Source organism: Hyla sarda, chromosome 5 (genome assembly GCF_029499605.1).
Source record: "Hyla sarda isolate aHylSar1 chromosome 5, aHylSar1.hap1, whole genome shotgun sequence".
Classification (NCBI taxonomy): Eukaryota; Metazoa; Chordata; class Amphibia; order Anura; family Hylidae; genus Hyla; species Hyla sarda.
In genome coordinates, this window is record NC_079193.1 from 223,377,439 (window position 1) to 223,397,075 (window position 19,637).

Here is a 19,637-nt window from a genome sequence, read left to right on the forward strand (position 1 = left end):
TTGTTTTGGGGACATGCCAAAATAGTTAATATTTCAATTCACAGCTGATGTGATGTTGGTTAATAAAAAGTTCTGCAATTCCATTACTGATTTTGCCTTGTAATTCTATAGCAGAGATTCTCAAGCGCGGTCCTCAAGACCCCCCAACAGGTCATGTTTTCTGGATTTCCTTAGTCTTTCATAGGTGATTTAAACATGGTCAGCATATCAGGCATCACCACAGTTATATCACCTGTGAAAGACTATGGAAATCCTGAAAACATGACCTTTGGGGGGGTGGGGGTGGGGGTGGGGGTGGGGGGGGGAGCTTGAGGACCGCGTTTGAGTAAGGCTAGACTTCCACTTGTTTCTTTTTGGCAAAAATGCCAATAAAAATGCCCATTCTGACACATGGCATTTTCTTTTTTGTGAGAAAACGCTGCAGCCAGATGTTAGCTGCAAGTCAATAGGGAACTGCAAAATGCCATATCCACTGGGCGTTTTTCAATTTGGCGTTTTTTAAATCCTTTTGTCATTTTTCAGCTATTTTTGGCTCCTTGGCAGTTTTTAAAAAACGACCTCTTGTTGAGACTTTGGCTTTTTAAAGAAAAATATTGGCGTTTTCCTCCCATAGACGTCTAGAGGAGTGAAAACACGCCAAGAAAAACGCCATGCGGGTTTTAACTTTGCTGTTTTAGCCGGCAGTTTTTATTCTTTTCTGGACTTTAGCGATCCAAAATAGTGATGGAGATACCTTTTTTTTAGTAAAATTTCTTAGGGTACCATTAAAAAAATATAATAAAAAAGATATAGTAGTGATGGAAAAAATTGTATTTACCAAAATGTATATTTTTTATAACACAATTTTTATTCATTTTTAAACAGGGATCAATTTATGTGGGCAGGCAGGGAACTAAAAATGTAGCCGACAATAATTTAAAACATTTATAAAAGGGCCATTTAAATGTATGAATAATATAATTGTTATAATTAATTTTGTTGAATTTTTTATTAATAAATGTATTTTAATAATGTGTTGAATAAAGTCTGTGTTTTTTTTTTTACTTTTTTCACTTTTTTCTTTATTATTTAATTTTTTTAGGTAGTACTACTACTCCCAGCATGAAACACAGTTTCATGATGATAGTAGTAGTACATGTCCTAATTGACAGATCGCCCCGGGTCTATTGGTCTATTAGTACAGGAACTACTACTCCCATCATGGAACAGTGTGTTCCATGCTAAGAGTAGTAGTACTACCTAAAAAAATGTTTAAAAAAATTAAGGAAAAAGTCAAAACACACACACACACTCATACACACACACTTTATTAAACACATTATTGAAACACATTACTAATAAAAAAATTTGCAAAACTAAAAAATATATAATTTTTACATTTAAATGGCCCCTTTCTACAGTTTTATTATTGTTGGCTACATTTTTAGGTCCTTCTGTCGGGTACATCTTTTTCCATCCTTACTGCATCCCCAAGGGGGCTAAAAATGCTATTTTCACTCAAAGGCAAAAACACCAGAAAAAACACCAGAAAAACTGCCAAAAGGTTGTTTCATTATTTTTAACACAAATTCAAGAAATTCTAAATATTGCCCAGTATAAATACAAAACCAATTCGGAACAGGAGTATTATTTATGTAATTTGGTCAGTTATACATGAAAATGATCATTTACCACAATAGTAAATGGTCATCCTGAATCTTTTCCTAGTTCTGGTATGATCACATTTGTGTTTAATATCGGACTTGGTACATGGAGCAGTTGTAATGACATAAATATGTAACTTATCTAGGAAATTTTAGGCTGAAATATGTAAATGACCTTAATTCCCCTTCTCTTGACTAACTAACATCTGCAAAAGGATGCATGACAACACACAATTCATGTAGCCTACAGGCATGCTTTTAGTCAATTTTATTTAAACAAGGTGGCGTTGTACATACATTGGCAATGTAAATGAAAGACCTAAGTAACATGTAGAATGAAGACTGAATTCAACTATGTGTCTACAACTTCAAGAAGTGCTTGCTATTGTGGGCAGAGAATCTATTTCCTACTGTGCATATTTTGGTTCTGGGAGGATATGCTTCTGTATTGTTTCGTATTCCCTTTTTGGCTGACTCCTAGTAGCTTCAGGGCCCCATTTGTAATACACGATTAGCATAATGCTTTCTTGCATGCAAAGGTACTAGCATTTACATGGGGCAATAGGTGTTTAGGTCACTTAACATATGACCTGCATACAGTATGTATGTGAACAGATAGGAGCAATTGGATGTAGAGACAACAGGACTTGTAATGACAATTATAAAAAATGACACTTGCCAATTCACCTTGGGATCTGCACGCACGTAAAAAAAAAGGAAGATTTTTATCTGAAATACAAAGAAATTATCCTGCTTCCTATTGTAGAGATTATGGTGTCTAATTACACTATATATTTGATGTATCATTTTGTTTTTCGATAAATAGACATTAAAAAAATATATAGCAAATTTAGAAAAACATTTAGAAAAATCAGGATAATACTGTAAAGCCACCAATATATTCCATATGTTAAAAACAAACGTACTTTGTATGATAGAATTAACCAAGGCCAATGTAAATATCACTATTTAACACCTCCAAAACGAGTGTGAGAAGTAGCTGCAGATTACAATATGTCATGTGTCATTCTTATCACATTTGGTAGTGGGACATCTAAAAATACATTTGTCATAAATCTTCTAAAAAGGCATCTATCAGGGGGACATCCGTTTATTGAGGGTATCTATAAAGCTGGCCAGACGCATGAGATAGCCGAGTGATCATTTGGCAGACAGCTATCTCTTTCAGCATCACCATAAACATCCACGTTTGGCTTTATTTCAGTGGGGAGAGAGGATTAAGCCTTATCGTCTGTAGAAACAACGGTTTTTACATGATGAAATCCAACATACGCCGTCCTTTTTTTCTTGACACCTTCTGCTCGAGGACGATCAGTGGACCCTATTTGCATAGGATCATTGGCCAATCCCACAGAAATTTCCAGGTTTTGCTGACTTCTATCTAATGGTCACAGCAGAGAGGGAGCCCACCGCTATCATTACGATATTTATTTATTTTTTTAATTACTGAGGCAAAACCAGACCGTCCCAGGCCTTCCCTGTCTGCGGCTGTGGTCCAGATCGGGGGCTGGAGCGAAAGGGAGCGCCTTCCGGAGGGTAGCACACTGACACTTTTGTGGCTGCAGCTGGTATAAGACGTGCCTGCATGTGGCAGTTACCAGCAGGCCGGCTACACTGCACACAGGTACTAACTTGTATGGGGGCAGTGTATGTGTGCATGATGGCTGTGTGTGTATAGAGATAGTGTATGTGTATGGGGCTGTGTATGTGGGTATATGGGAGCTGTGTATGTGTATATGGGAGCTGTGTATGTGTGTATATGGGAGCTGTGTATGTGTATATACGGGAGCTGTGTATGTGTGTATGAGGGGCTGTGTATATGTGTATGCTGGCTGTGTGTGTGTATAGGGACAGTGTATGGGTATGGGGGCAGAGTATGTGAATGGGGCTATGTATGTGTGTATATGGGAGCTGTGTATGTGTGTATATGGGAGCTGTGTATGTGTATATACGGGAGCTGTGTATGTGTATATACGGGAGCTGTGTATGTGTGTATGAGGGGCTGTGTATATGTGTATGCTGGCTGTGTGTGTGTGTGTATAGGGACAGTGTATGGGTATGGGGGCAGAGTATGTGAATGGGGCTGTGTATGTGTGTATGGGGGGGCTGTGTATGTGTGTATATGGGAGCTGTGTATGTGTGTATATGGGAGCTGTGTATGTGTATATACGGGAGCTGTGTATGTGTATATACGGGAGCTGTGTATGTGTGTATGAGGGGCTGTGTATATGTGTATGCTGGCTGTGTGTGTGTATAGGGACAGTGTATGGGTATGGGGGCAGAGTATGTGAATGGGGCTGTGTATGTGTGTATGGGGGGCTGTGTATGTGTGTATATGGGGGCTGTGTATGTGTGTATATGGGAGCTGTGTATGTGTATATGGTAGCTGTGTATGTGTGTATATGAGAGCTGTGTGTGGTGTCCCGGTACCGTATTGCATACCGTGCCTAGTATGGTGATCCCCAAAGTCAGAGTAACTACTGTGATAGCCTGAGGGATGTAGGGTATGGGGAGCGTAGCTGTGCGGTTATTAAAGGGTGCTTGTTAACCCTTGCTATTTGTGACGCCAGGGTGAGGGCTCCTCAGTAATGCTTGTCCTATCGCCACCCTTCCCAAGAGCGATAGGGAGGTAGATAATAATAGATTGTCCACAACCGGAGAGTTTTTCTGAAACAGTATTAACTTTTACTGAAGGTTTTCTGCAAGCTTCAATAACAAAACAGTCTCTAAGCATAACAATGGCTTTCCTTGGAGATTGACAAAGGTTGGAACTTTAGCATTTAGAGTCTTTTAGTAGTGGATTTAGGGGAATTAGTTGCAGTTTAGTAGTTACGCTAGCATTAGCGGGGAAATTAGATTTGAACTCACGGTTTTGGTTCAGCTGAGGCCGGCAGGTTTTTGAGGCCTAGCGTGTCTTTGAAAGTTGCGTAGCACCGTTCTGTTAGTCCGGCATCCACGAGAGCAGCAACCCAAGAGAGCGATAATTGGACGCAGCTCCCTTATATGGGAAGGGGCTGGACTAGAGCTAATTGGTCATTAGCATGGTCACATGACCGAAGGTCCTGCGACGCTGAACAAGGTAAGTACTATACATTACTATAAAATATATATAATTATTAAATATATACATATATTCGCATTAGAGATAGACTTGAGGAGAGGCGACTAGGGGCTGTCCCACCTGAGGAACCCTACCTGAACGTAGTTACTCTGAATTTGGGGACCTCTACACTAGGTACGGTATGCAATACTGTACCGGGACACCTCACTACGCTAAGGTAGGGTCCCCCAGGTGGGACAGCCCCTAGTTGCCTCTACTCTAATTCTGTAATGTTTATATATGTACATATTTAATATAATGTATAGTATACTTACATACATAGTATACTTACCTTGTTAGCTTCGCAGGACCTTCGGTCATGTGACTGGGTTAAATCCTCTATGGTATGTTAGAGGACCTTTGAAGGTCCTTGGGTCCCATGTTACAAATAATCCTGTGTGACTGTTGACATCAGTATTGGACCAATTAGCTCTAGTCCAGCCCCTGCCCATATAAGGGAGCTGTAGCCAATTATCGCTTTCTTGGGTTGCTTCTCTCGTGGATGCCGGACTAGCAGGACTGATCTGCGCAACTTTCAAAGACAAGCTAGGCCTGAAAACCTACCGGCCTCAGCAGAACCTAAACCGTGAGTACTAATCCCCGCTAAAGCTAGCGTGACTACTGGACCACAACTAAATCCCCTAAATCCAGTGGAACAGTGCATATCAATCTAAAGACTCTAAATTGCTTAAGGTCCCAACTTTTGTCAATCTCCAAGAGAGTTCGCATGTATAGAGACTGTTCCGGTTGTGAAGTTGCCTAAAATCTTCAGTAAAAGTTACAACTGTTTTCAGCAAACTCTCTGGTTGTGGACATTCAATTATTCAATACCTCCCTATCGCTCTTGGGAAGGGTTGCGGTAGGACAAGCATTACAGAGGAGCCCTCACCCTGGCATCACGAATAGCAAGGGTTAACCAGACACCCTTTAGTCACCACACAGCTACACCCCATATACCCTACTCCCCGAGCCCCCATCACATGTGTATGTGTGCATATGGGAGCTGTGTATGTGTGTATATGGGAGCTGTGTGTGTGTGTATATGGGAGCTGTGTATGTGTATATGGGAGCTGTGTATGTGTGTATATGGGAGCTGTGTATGTGTGTACCCCTAGATTAGACCCCCCGGCTGGTACCTCTGCTGCTGCAGTTGTCAGAAATTCAGGGCAGAACCTTCCCCAGTCCCCAGATAAGTGCCTGAACAGCTACGCGTAACGTGCAGTAATGATGTTCGCGCACATCACGCTCTCAGAATACCTAGGGCCGGCGTCAGGACGTAGTAACGCCAGCCCTTGAATTCTGGGAGCGTGACGTGAGTGAACGTGAATACGAGGCCGAAGCCCGCAGCTGTACGGCACTTAACTGGGGGCGGGGACATCCTGAGTTCCCGGCAACTACAGATGGACCGGGAACAAAAATAGGAGCTGGAGACTGAGCGGCTTTAGTCTCAGCATTCTGCTCCAGGCTCTCGCACTGCTGGCCCGGCCGGCAGACAGGGCGAGCTGCCGAACCGGGATAGGAGGACGGCCCGGCACAACAAGCACTGGCTCTGCTCGGGGCCCCTGGCCAGCTCGGGGCCCCAAGCAGTTGCTTGGTTTGCCTGTCCTGTAGCGACGGGCCTTCTACAAAGTATGTGAATAAGACAGAGGTGCACTATAAAGGATGGTGGATATTTTCTTCTTCTTGAAAGCTGGCCTAGTATTATTTTAGAGGGGGAGGTGGGGTGGAATTCTTGGGTGAATTCTCACACTTCTTTTTCCCAGGACATGACCCTTTTATTATCTCTGTTGTTCTTCTTCTATGATAAAGCAAGACAACAAAAACAATGGCGGTGGTGTGAACATAGCTTAATAATGCCCCATGCCACACTAGTCTGTCAAAAGGGACTGAAATCCTGATAGAAGAGAACATATAAAAGTGGAAAGCTTTTCTCTAGTCTACATTATGACACGTTTCTTATTTTTGTCCCTTCTGTTAGGACACTTTTTAGCTGACATATTGGGGGCTGGGCAGCCTGACAGCTGCTGGACTTTGAAGTTCCAAAGAACAAACATAAGAGCCTGAGGTAAAAAGAAGCAAGTATGGCTGAGGGGGCAATGGCCACACATTCCTATGCCCCCCTCCACTCAGCCCACCTCTAACATAGCAAAGTAGTTTTGTTTATTTTTTGTTTTCCTTCACGTGGAGGCCAGGTCACAGGAAGCCATTTTGTCAGCACATAAGAATGCGGCTGCTGTGAGCGAAGTGTATACGGCCATGTCCTGATATAGAAATCACCACAACGTGACGGAACACGAGCACACACACCGAGCAGCCCAGAAGAGCGCGCTGCCGGGAGGCCCCGCCCCGACCAATCACGAGTCAGTATGCTAATGAGCCCTACACTCTGCCCTGTGCTACCCAAACACGGCTCTCAGATAGGAGCTCAGCGTCCGGGCGACTCGTGTGTCCCTAGTATCGCGGCAATTCATTACCAATGTGGACTGCATAACTGGGGAGGACAGGAAGCCTGCAGACATGAAGTACAAGGTAAGGTGGCTGCCTGTTCAACCGTTCACATATGGTAGAACAGCAAGGGAAACGTGACAAGTGGACGGCTCCAGCTGTAGCAAAACTACAACTCCCAGCATGCCCGGACAGCCGAAGGCTGTCCGGGCATGCTGGGAGTTGTAGTTTTGCAACAGCTGGAGCTACCCCGCTTGAGAAACCCTGTTCTATGGAATGTGTATCTTGGCTACTTGTGGCTTCCAAGCTGCAGCTCTCCAGTTGTTGCAAAAATATGATTAGTGGCATGCTGGGAGTTGTAGTTTTACAACAGCTGGAGACCCACAACTCGAAAACTTATGGTGAAGTGAGCAAGGTATGAGCCTGGAATGTTCCCAGCTCCAGCCTGTGAATGAGGGATTGCAGCCTGACTTTATAATGAGGTTCCATGGCAAAAGGTTAACCCCTTGCTGTGCTGCTGCTCCAGGCTACTGGCACGACCAGCATACTTCCAGTAGTCTTCTTCTAGAGTCCTGGCAAGTCTTCTGCACTATAGACAAGATGCCTGCTGACCCTACTCATCTCTGAGGTCATCCTGCCCAGTTACTTTGTATTTACTATATTCACTAATTGGTTACTTTGTATTTACTATTTTTTGTTAAACTCTGTTACTTTATTTACTATTTTTTTGTTAAACCCTGTTACTTTATTTATTTACTATTTTTCCTAATTAGTTTGTATTTGTAACTTATTTATTTAATTTTTTACTCAAGGCTACTTTGTATCTGAAAGTCCAAACTTTTTAGTAAGTCGTAAGAATAGTTTTAGGCTGAGGTCATGTGTGTGATCTGCTTGCCACCAACTTTTCTCAAGTTACCTGAAAATACCAAATGGCTGTCGCTACAAAAAGTCCCATGTTGATCGTACAGATTTTGGTTCACTGTGATATGATCACTAACAGTCATTTGCGCCTTAAAGTTACGTTAACGTTTTTGTACAGTTCTCTCCTATTGTTAGGACTGAGGGTGACCTATGTGTAGTAGTAAGTGGCTACCGTGATGGCTCATTGAACGGAATGATTTTTATCTTCTGTAGACAGTCAATGGGCTGCTATACCGTCACTTTGTTATAAAAGGATCGATTTATTTATGGTACTTTTTGTGGTCGGTGACTGAAAAGTCTTAGATTGTTAATAAGCATAGAGTAATTGTTCTTCAACCTTTGGCTCCCCAGCTATACTATGCCCTGACCGGTTTGGAAACATTGGACTAAGTGAAGGATGCGCATTGTTGTCTGATGTGATATGATCACACTGTGTGACTATATATATATATATATATATATATATATATATATATGCACAACAATGGATCACCGCTCACCACACCCGCAACTGCTCCTTAGTCCGTGCTGCGGACACACCGGTATCGCCTCCAGCTCTCACAATTTGCAACAAAGAAGATAGTCCGGCACAGAACTGTTGTATGCAGTTAAGAACTCAGAACTTTATTTCAGCATAACGCAGTACACAGGATAACCTGACGCGTTTCGCACCGGAGTGCTTAGTCGTAGGACCTACGACTAAGCACTCCGGTGCGAAACGCGTCAGGTTATCCTGTGTACTGCGTTATGCTGAAATAAAGTTCTGAGTTCTTAACTGCATACAACAGTTCTGTGCCGGACTATCTTCTTTGTTGCATATATATATATATATATATATAATTATTGCTTTCTCACATTTGAAACCACTAAATCACTCTTAAAGGGGTGCTCCCGTAGAAAACTTTATTTTTTTTTAATCAACTGGTGCCAGAAAGTTAAACAGATTTGTAAATCACTTCTATTAAAAAAATCTAAATCCTTCCAGTACAATACTACAGAGGAAATTCTTTTCTTTTTGGATTTCTCTGATGTCACCACCACAGTGCTCTCTGCTGTCCATTTTAGGAACTGTCCAGAGCAGCATATGTTTGCTACGGGGATTTTCTCCTGGGCTGGACAGTTCCTAAAATGGACAGCAGAGGTCAGCAGAGAGCACTGTAGTGGTGACATAAGAGAAATCCAAAAAGATAAACATTTCCTCTTTAGTATACAGCCCCTAAAAGGTACTGAAAGGATTAAGATTTTTTAATAGAATTAATTTACAAATCTGTTTAACTTTCTGGCACCAGTTGATTAAAAAAATAAAGTTTTCCACGGGAGTACCCTTTTAAGGGTACGTTCACACGCGTGGATTTTTTGCGGGTTTCCCGCTGTGTATTTGAAAGTGGGCGGGCTCTTCTCGGCTGTCCGCAGCAGATTTTCTGCAGCGGAATTTATGCTGCGGAAAATCCGCCACAGTCCCTACTGACTTCAATGGGGCTTGCAGCAGATTTTCCGCAGTGTACATTCCGCCGCTGAAAATTTGCTGCGCAGAGCTGCGAAGAGCCTGCCCACTTTCAAATACACAGCGAAAACCCGCTAAAAAATCCGCGCGTGCGAACGTACCCTTAGGCTAGAGCCACACAAGATATTATTGCGTTGCTGTATCACAACTAATGATAGTGTTCACATTGTCATTGCTACACAACAGTTGGCAGAAATCTACACCAGCTGGATTTCAACACAACCACCTTTGCTATCATGAGTTGCAGCTTAGCAGTGTGACATTGCCATCTTAAAGGGGTTATCCAGGAAAAAACTTTATATATATATATATATATATATATATATATATATATATATATATAAATTTTATATATAATCAACTGGTAAAAAATCTTAATCCTTTCAGTACTTATGAGCTGCTGAAGTTGAGTTGTGGTTTTCTGTCTAAGTGCTCTCTGATGACAGCTGTCTAGGGAACTGTCCAGCGTAGAAGCAAATCCCCATAGCAAACCTATTCTACTCTGTGCAGTTCCTGAGACAAGCAGAGATGTCAGCAGAGAGAACTGTTGCCAGACAGAAAATAACAACTCAACTTCAGCAGCTGGTAAGTATTGGAAGGATTAAGATTTTTTTAATAGAAGTAATTTACAAATCTGTTTTAACTTTCTGGAGCCAGTTGATATAAAACATTTTTTTTCCTGGAATACTCATTTAATGTTATGTGACCAAAGTTCTGGTGGCCATACAACTTCAATAGCTGTCAGCCAAACATTCATATGGCTTACAGCTATCTCTCCCATTCACCCCAAACACACGAAACCTTAGTTAAACGTTTGTGTTGTGAGAGAAGAGGAAAGCTGCTGCCAGACAGTTCTCACTGTGGTTTATGTTCCCCCAAAACAAAAGGTTCAGGCAGTTAAAATCCAATGTGCTGAATCCTTTCTGCCCCTGATATTTGTCAGGGAAGAGGCAGGAGGGTTCAATGTACATTAGATGGTTGGCCAATCCTGCGGGAATTGTCAGGGAGCATTTAGACTCGAAGTGGATCCATTCCATCAAGTTTTCCATTGATCATTAATGGTCAGAATAGTGCAGTCTAGAAATAGAGACAGACCTTATAGTACCATCAGTGTCTGTTTTATCAGTCAGAGCTCCTATTAAAATGGACACTATGACACAACCGTCAACAGTCTGTCCTTCAAATGATGTGCAGCGGTCCCTCAAGTTACAATATTAAATGGTTCTGGGACGACCATTGTATTTTGAAACCATTGTATGTTGAGACCAGAACTCTATGGAAACCTGGTAATTGGTTCTAAAGGCACCAAAATGTCATCCAAAAATAGGAATAAGTCACAATTTAAAGAAAAATAAGTAGATAACTAATATAGATAAAGCAAATCCTTACATATAAAGGTAAGAAAGAGCTGCTGGGATCTGTAAATCACTGTCTGTCAGTGTTTCCCAAGCAGGGAGCCTCCAGCTGTTGCAAAACTACAACTCCCAGCATGCCCGGACAGCCTTTGGCTGTCCGGGCATGCTGGGAATTGTAGTTTTGTAACAGCTGGGGGCACCATGCTTGGGAAACACTGGTCTATATAGACGACAGGAGCTTCTTCAGGGTCCTATACAGAACATGCAATGTCCTAAAAAAAAGCAACATGAAGTCGCCCTATCCTGGTGTCCAAAGGAGCAGGTAACCTGGGTACAGGTAAAGAGTACAGAACATGTAATACCTCTCTGTACTGTAGGGGGCGCTACCAGACATCAGTCAGTGCATGCACTTCAGTAATACAGGGGTTTTACCAGTGAATGCCCATTCTAATTGGTCAGTTCTTTCAGACATTGACACATTTCACAGATCTGGACTGTCCGTAGCATTGTATGTTGAGTCTGGTTTCAACTTACAATGGTCCAGAAAAGACCATTGTATGTTGAAACTATTGTATGTTGAGGCCATTGTAAGTTGAGGGATCACTGTAGTTCACACTGACAATCAATAGACTCTGGGGCACTTTAGCTGACATCATGGTACCTCAGTTTTCGTGTGTAATCAGTTTTTACTGTATCAGAGTGATTGAAAAATGGATAACGTAATGTTTGTTCATTTCTATTTCTATTGATATGTTGCAGTGCAAAAAAAAGCATACTGTGGTAGTAAGCATGTATACATAGATACATAGCATATAACATTTGTCACTGCTTAGAAATATTTCAGTGATGGGTACAAAGCTGTGAATACCCAAAGGTCAACATTCACAAGCTGTAGCAGGCTGAAAGGTGATGGATTCCTGTTTCAGCCTGCGTGCATGTCCCTACCTCATCTACATGACACTGTGTCTACTGTAAGGCCCAGAACAAGCTTTGTCATTTGCTTCTGGACATGTTATCAGCACTGAAATAAAAGACTGCTCGACAAGACCGAGCAACACAATGTGCTACTTATTATTCTTAAGGGTGTATTCAGGAGACCTTCAGGCAGCAGCATTGAGTCTCCTACTCCCATTCATCTAGCTGGAGGGCTTGTTATACTGTATGTACTTGTAGCCAACTAAAACTAGCACTTTCCCATAGAATTTCACATCTAATTGTGTTTACACAAGATGGATGACTAATACTTCGGGCCAGGGTTTTCTTTTATGGGATCCATAAGCAGACCTATAGCATCACTATATGGGTTTATTTTTACAGTACTGATGACACATATATGTAGGTGGTATAGTGCTGGGCGGCATACCGGTTCATACTGAATATCAATTATTTTTTTTCCTGCATGATGTGAATTTTTCCCATACCGCAATACTGGTTGTCTCCCCCCTCTCGAATGAATGAATTATCAGCCGCAGCGGCTGTCCCCACATTGGGGAACTAATCATATGTGACCTGCGGGTGCTGTTCTGCTTCTCTTACCCCCCCCACCAATGAATTATCATCCCAGCGCTGCGCTGTCCCCCACATCGGGGCATTTTTGCTGCCTGGGCACAGGATAGTACAGTACAGCGCAGTGGCTAATAATTATTTGGGGGGGGGGGAGAAGCAGCGTTCGCAGGTGACATATGATTAGTTTCCTGATGTGGGGGACAACGCAGCGCTGGGTTGATAAACCGGGGGTGGGGGAGAAGCAGCGCCCACGGGTCACATGATTGGGGGGGGGGTGGAAAATACCGCTAAATACAGTGGAACCGCCATAACTTACAAAAAATACCGTGCTACACATTTATGGTCATACCGCCCAGCTCTAAGGTGGTGTATACTAAAGAGACCAGTAATAAGGGGTTGTATACAGGCTCATCCTTGCCAGGATTTCTAAGTACTACTTGGGGACACATATTTTCTATGACTGTACAGGCATGCCAGCACTGGTCACATCCAAGTAGCTTGGTTAATGTTGCTGAGGGCAGAAATGGGAAAAGGTACAATCTCTTCATCAATACACATGTTTGCCCTGACCTGTTATTGAGGATTACAGTTTTTAATGAAAAGTTGAGCTGCTTCTAGGTTTTGTCAGCATCTGTACTTTTGTGTTCCATCAGAAATATGGGGTTTTCCACTAATCTGAATTCTTCAAAGATGATTAAAAAATCCCTGAGAAGGATACCCAATTTACCCAGCTCTGTGGATAAGTGTATAGTCCTAAGCTCTGTTCATTTTATGCAAATAGTGAAGAGGGACAGCTAACAGATCTGCATCTGCTTTTACCTAATACCTCTACACCATGTAGTGACAGGAGTCATGGTCCTCAATCCACAGCCTAAGATAGTTTGTGCTTAAACTGGGCATACAGTAAGTACCCCACCACTGGGAGCCGCCCCCCCCCCCCCCCTCTTTAAGAAGTGGCACAGGGGGATAAAGGGGGAATAAAATGGCACAGGGAGTGGTAAAGAAGGGGTGATGAATTTGCAAAGAGGGCTATAAAGGTGGCATTAGATAGCTAAGGGGGGGATCAAGAGGAAATGATGTGGCACAGGCGGTAATAAAGTGGAAGGAGGAGGATGAATGATGTGGCCGGCAGATGGACAGAAGCAGGAGACCACTGTTTAAACATTGGTCTTGGGCTTCTGCAGGGGGATGCAGCGGGGGCCTGGGACCCTTATTGGGCTATTGGCTGTACCCCGACGGTGGCTCTGTGTACAATGTAGAGCTGGCACATGAGCTTGGTTGTCCCTTATTTGGGGTGTTTTGTCCCCTAATGGAAGTGTTTTCTCTCCTGTTGTCCCCTATTGGGAATGTCCGCTATTCAGAGGGTGCAAATACATTAAGTCTTATGGGACTCTGCCGTGGAATTAAAAACTGTCCGCTATTGGGAGGGGTCCCCTTTTGGGAGGTGTCCACTAAGGGAGTTTTCACTGTACACTTAAAGGGGTATTCCAGGCCAAAACTTTTTTTTATATATCAACTGGCTCCGGAAAGTTAAACAGATTTGTGAATTACTTCTATAAAAAAATCTTTATCGTTCCAATAGTTATTAGCTTCTGAAGTTGAGTTGCTGTTTTCTGTCTAACTGCTTTCTGATTACTCACGTCCCAGGAGCTGTGCAGTTCCTATGGGGATATTCTCCCATCATGCACAGCTCCCGGGACGTGACATCATCATTGAACAGTTAGACAGAAAACTTCAGAAGCTAATAACTATTGGAAGGATTAAGATTTTTTAATAGAAGTAATTTTACAAATCTGTTTAACTTTCCGGAGCCTGTTGATATATATAAAAAAGTTTTTGCCTGGAATACCCCTTTAAGGCTAGGTTCAGATTATGGAAATTCCGCCATCAATTCCGCTTTGAAATTACATAGTTAGTATGGTTGAAAAAAGACATACGTTCATCAAGTCCAACCAGGGAATTGAAGTGAAGGGTGTAAGGGGATAAGGGAAGGGATATAGTTTTATATTTCTTCATAAGCATTAATGTTATTTTGTTCCAGGAATGTATCTAATCCTGTTTTAAAGCTGTTAATCGTTTCTGCTGTGACCAGTTCCTGAGGTAGACCGTTCCATAAATTCACAGTCCTCACGGTAAAGAAGGCGTGTCGCCCCTTTAGACTAAACCTTTTCTTCTCCAGACCGAGGGAGTGCCCTCTCGTCCTTTGGGGGGGTTTAACCTGGAACAGTTTTTCTCCATATTTTTTGTATGGGCCATTTATATACTTATATATGTTTATCATATCCCCCCTTAAGCAGGTGGAAATTCCGCTTGCTAAAATGCATAGTGTAGTGAATGGGTTTCCGTTCACAAATTCACACTTCGGAATTTGTGATACGAAATATGTGAACTGAAAATCCACTTGGAAATTTTCGCATGAAGAATGGCATTGCTCTTTCTTCAGGCGGAAATCAGCGTGGAACACATTGCAGTCTATTGGAGACTGCAGTGTCCACGCGGTCCTAGCTCCGACTGATTCAGTCAGCGTTGGCCGCACTCGGAATCTCCGGGCGGTAATTTTCAGCCCGGAGATTCTGTAGTCTGAACCAAGCCTAATAGTCACTGGAAATCAACTCAGATCTCGGTACCATGATTGATGCTGATCAAATGTTTTTGAAAAGAAAAATAGAATTACAATTACCTTCAAAATGCTATTTATTCTTTCCAAGCTTGTATAGTTCTTTACCTACAACATGTGAAACAAACTCGTATGACTACAGTCAATCATGGCCGTTACTGATTTACAGCGACTTGCCATTCATGTAGTAACAAAGGCAATCTGCACTGGTCTTGCGACAGACCATTGTATCCAGACATGTGAGAGGACTAGATTAGAGTAGTAGTTAAAGCTGCTCCAGGAGACCTCCTCATTGCCTACAATATATTAGCCTGTGTCTCCTACCCTGTAATTGGGATTTGAAGGAATGTCTCTTTATTTATTATTAACTGCAAATGAGCATTTTCTTCAAAGTCAGGCCTGTCCACTTGAGTGGTAGTAACTTACAGACTATATAACAAAGTACCCATGTCTGTAGAAACATGGGAACTATTACTGGAGAGATTCACAGAAATAGCAATAGAGGGACAGTAATAACCTAGGCAACACAAGACTCAATGTATTTTGCTATGCACAGAGAACAGCATGTACTTTGTAGGCTTTGCTTACCCCTCACATTCCTGATCCCTGTGGTTGTTAAATGTCTGGTAACTTTTGTAAATAGAGCTGTGAAAAACATTCTAAAGAACATCATCCTTTGGATAAACTGACTTCTAATGAAAAGCATGACATAGCTTTCCATTTTTGACACTCTTAATACCAAAATGCATGTTTAATGCACACACATGCTAGAGCCAATGTTGTGGGATATAGGACTACACTTTAAATTGCATATATTTATGTGATAGAGAGATGATGTTGTATTCTGCTTTTTTTTCCTGTTTAATAAATATATTACCCTCATTCTGCATTATTTTTTCACTGGAAACCATTTAATGATAAATATCCCTTTTGTGTGATGATCTCATTGTTTAGTCGGGGTTGTTTTGTGTTGGATTACATTACATGACAAAGAAGCACTTTATAGCCCTTTTAGATGGGTTGACATTCAGCAGTGATTGAGCACCGATCAGCACTCATTCACAGATCCTTCACAAGGCTAGATTACTCATGTGGGCATGCTACATTAGCGATTGCTGGATCGCTTGTGCTGCCCATCATTGTCTGTACTTTGGATATTTAGTGCTGTCCAGTGTAAACAACCATTCAGCCAACAAACGTTGCTCGTTTGTTGGCAGATCGCTGGCCATTTTACATGGACCTACTATCGAGAACAATCTTTACTGTACAATGTGATCTGTGCAGCACTGCAGCGAAAAGTGACACCAGAAGATAGCTAAGACCATATATGTAGCTCACATCTCCACCTACCCCTCTATGTGGAATACCCTCTGCAAAGGTCAGTGTGTGCCCACTAAGGTTTTAATGTGAATAGAACAGCTATTGTCTATTGTTGCCTATATCCATGGGGCTTGCTGTAAGTGAATTTCTAAATGTTGTTAAAAACATAAATGTACAAAAAATTAAAAAAATTACAATAAGAAAAAACAGATTAGAAAAATGAACATGTTTCAGTATCTGGCTCTGATCAGATAATAAAATAAAAAATTAGGCCACACGTTCCATTTAAGATTTCAGTTTGAAAACTAAAGGGTATTCCCTACTATTCCGTTCCTGTGTCCACCAGTTAATTATTAGCAAAGCTTTCCCTACGATGAGTGCGTCCTTGAAGAAGCAGGAATTTGGTGGATCGCTACACTTTCTAACTGGATGTATAGTTTTATTTTAGTGCAAATTGATATTGCATATATTTTCCCACAGATTTCTAACAATGGGACATGTTCTCTGATATCTCCTGAATGAAATGATGGCCTATTTTAGTTTCAAAGTGTTGACTTCCACCACTCACTGCTAAATAAACACAAAGATCCAGTGACTTTTTGAAGAGCGAATTGGTCACGCTCATGTATGCGGTAATCAAATTGAAGGTCTTTTTGCAAGAAGTGTCCTATTCACTGCAAGTCTGGCTGCGATTTCTTGAATTTCAAAGGTATAAAGGGTGATGAAGGATGCAAGACTTCCTGGGAATTTAGAAGGCTTGCTATGAAAACGCTTGTGCAGCAGACATCCAAGAGTCAATAGAAACCACCATCAAGCCCTAGCCATGAGTGAAAGAACTTGTTATATGTATCTCAACAAATTCAGATAATTATCCACCTCTAAGGAGATTTCCTTTTTGTAATCGTATTCAGGCAGCTCTAGCCAGCAGAGAAGGGTGGGACATTCATGGAGCTAACCATTGTTTAGGTGAGTATATAGGAAGTTCCATCTCATTTTAGGGTTACCATTTATAATTAGAGAGGATGTCTGATTGATGTTGGATTGAATTGAGCAGGTGCGGGCTCTCCCGCTCAGTAGCATTATAATGTCTTTTTGATCTCATTAATAGCCACTTGTGTTATTCATTCTCTCAGTTTTACTGCTTTGCTTCTAGTAGCCTTTGGCATCATTGCATTTTACTTTAAGTACATAATAACACACCTTGCCAGAGCCTGGAGTCATGAACCTACGATTTCACACACGCCTATGAGTCGATGTTTGTGTTTTTATTTGGTGTGGCATCTTTTAGTCACAGTGAGATCATTGCACTCTGTCATAGTGCTGTATTTCATGCTTTTTTTTAGGCTTGTGCTGTCATGGATTTAAACAGCATTTATTGAGAGAACATAAACATGTTCATGTATATGTTTTTATTAAACTGTCAAATCCTGCCATGGTTGTTGGCTAATAATACCAGTCTCTTGTTTAGCCCTCAGGGCAGATCCTATTGTAGAGGTTCCAGAATCCTATTGTAGGCGTTCTAATCAGACAATGTTAAAGTGGTCTAGTTTAGCTCTCATGTGTTGTAATAGTAAATACTGAGAAACTATATGGTTCTTTATGTAGAATCCTTATCTTTTGGCCAGATTGAAGCATGGACCTTTCCTGTCTAGCATTACACAGACAACCCACTGAACTGAATGAGCACTCTATTTGTGACCAGTTTTCCCTGTGGTGGCGCTGCAAGGAAATTATACACATGCTGCCAGTTTACAGGTAGGGATTGCCCAAAGAGGGTAAAACCCCCTTTTTAATGCTGGCTTGAAGATAAAAAAAATAAAAAATAAAGTAATAATCACCGGATTGATTCCATGCTGTTGCCACCCCGATGCTGCCCAATCCCAGATACACAGAGCTTCCTGCTTTTGTTAGAGGCAAAACAGCTAGAGATTACTTTTCAGTTGGTCAATGGATTTTTCACAGACCTTAACAGAAAAGTATCCTTTGTCCTTCCCATTCTAATTTTTGGTGAACAGGGAGAACTTTTTCAGTCAGCCCATCTTGAATTGGTGTCAATCTTAAATTGTATTGTATTTATATATTTTATGACCTTTTTTTTCCCTTTAAAACAGATGAAATGGTAATATTGGCCCCCCTTATTTACTTAACCTTCATGGGACGTGACAGTGTTCAGCTTTACTAGTACCAATGAGTATAGACAGGCAGTCTATGATCTTTATGATTGTTGAAGGTGATTTAGATATAGCGCCTTACTTTTTCATAAATGTTATTGTTAAACCTTAAAAATGCCACATTCAATGTATTGGACCTTGCACTAACAGGTTGTACTGTGAAAAACATCTTATTCTCTAGACACAGGATAGGCAATAAGTGTCTGAATGTGGGGGTTCTGACCACTGGCACCCCCGCAATCTCCTGAAAGGGACCCTGGCTCACTTTTAAATGATACTTTTCTATCAATGCCAGAACATAATTGCATCTCTCAGCAGTAAAAAAAAAAAAAAATAATCAAATGAATAGACTGATACATTTGGGCATACCCATAATGCACTTGCTTACGTCAGTCCTTCTGTTTACTGGTTGATATTAGTCTCTGTCTATCATTTGATCAGGCTGAACAGGCAGTGCATCTATCCTCTTTAATATTGCATTATTAGAAGACTGTCATAAGACTAAAGAGAGATCACTCCTTTTATTCTGCGTTTTTGATCTTGCCCTTACTTGGAAAAGTTGCTGAAACCTAATTCTTCAGTCTGAAGTATGACACTCCTGAGGATCATGTTGTTTCTCGGTAAAGGATTTATTAAATATGCTGCCGCCATTATAAAGGAGGGAGGTTAATAACACTTTAATAAGACCTTAGTTTTGCAGTTATCCATTATATTCATAAGAGTTTATCAAACTACACTGCTCAAAAATAACAATAAGATAACACATCCTAGATCTGAATTAACTAATCATATGAAATACTTTCATCTTTACATAGTTGAATGTGCTGACAATAAAAATCACACACAAATTATCAATGGAAATCAAATTTCTCAACCCATGGAGTAGGTATCAACCGATTATCGGTTTGGCCGATATTCACGATTTTCTATGTTATCGGTATCAGCAATTGCCTTGCCGATAATGCGGGCGCTTTAAATCAATGAACTGCAGCAGCTTTTGCGGGGCCAGAGACCGCCGCCGCCACCCACTTCTC

At 41.4% G+C, this 19,637-nt stretch overlaps 1 protein-coding gene across 3 annotated transcripts in view; it reads left to right on the forward strand.

Annotated features, from left to right (window-relative positions):
• Positions 1–19,637, forward strand: part of NEDD9 (neural precursor cell expressed, developmentally down-regulated 9) — a 189,376-nt gene that overhangs the window by 150,335 nt on the left and 19,404 nt on the right. Inside the window, exon 1 of one of the 3 annotated variants that reach the window (XM_056521179.1) lies at positions 6,813–7,293. The exons of 1 other annotated variant lie outside the window; for it this stretch is intronic. In XM_056521179.1, the coding sequence (XP_056377154.1) occupies positions 7,282–7,293 (12 nt within the window). In that variant the 5' untranslated portion in view covers positions 6,813–7,281. Of the gene's footprint in view, positions 1–6,812; positions 7,294–18,110; positions 18,188–19,637 lie in introns of those variants that run through there. One more of the 3 variants, XM_056521182.1, reaches the window with a different exon arrangement.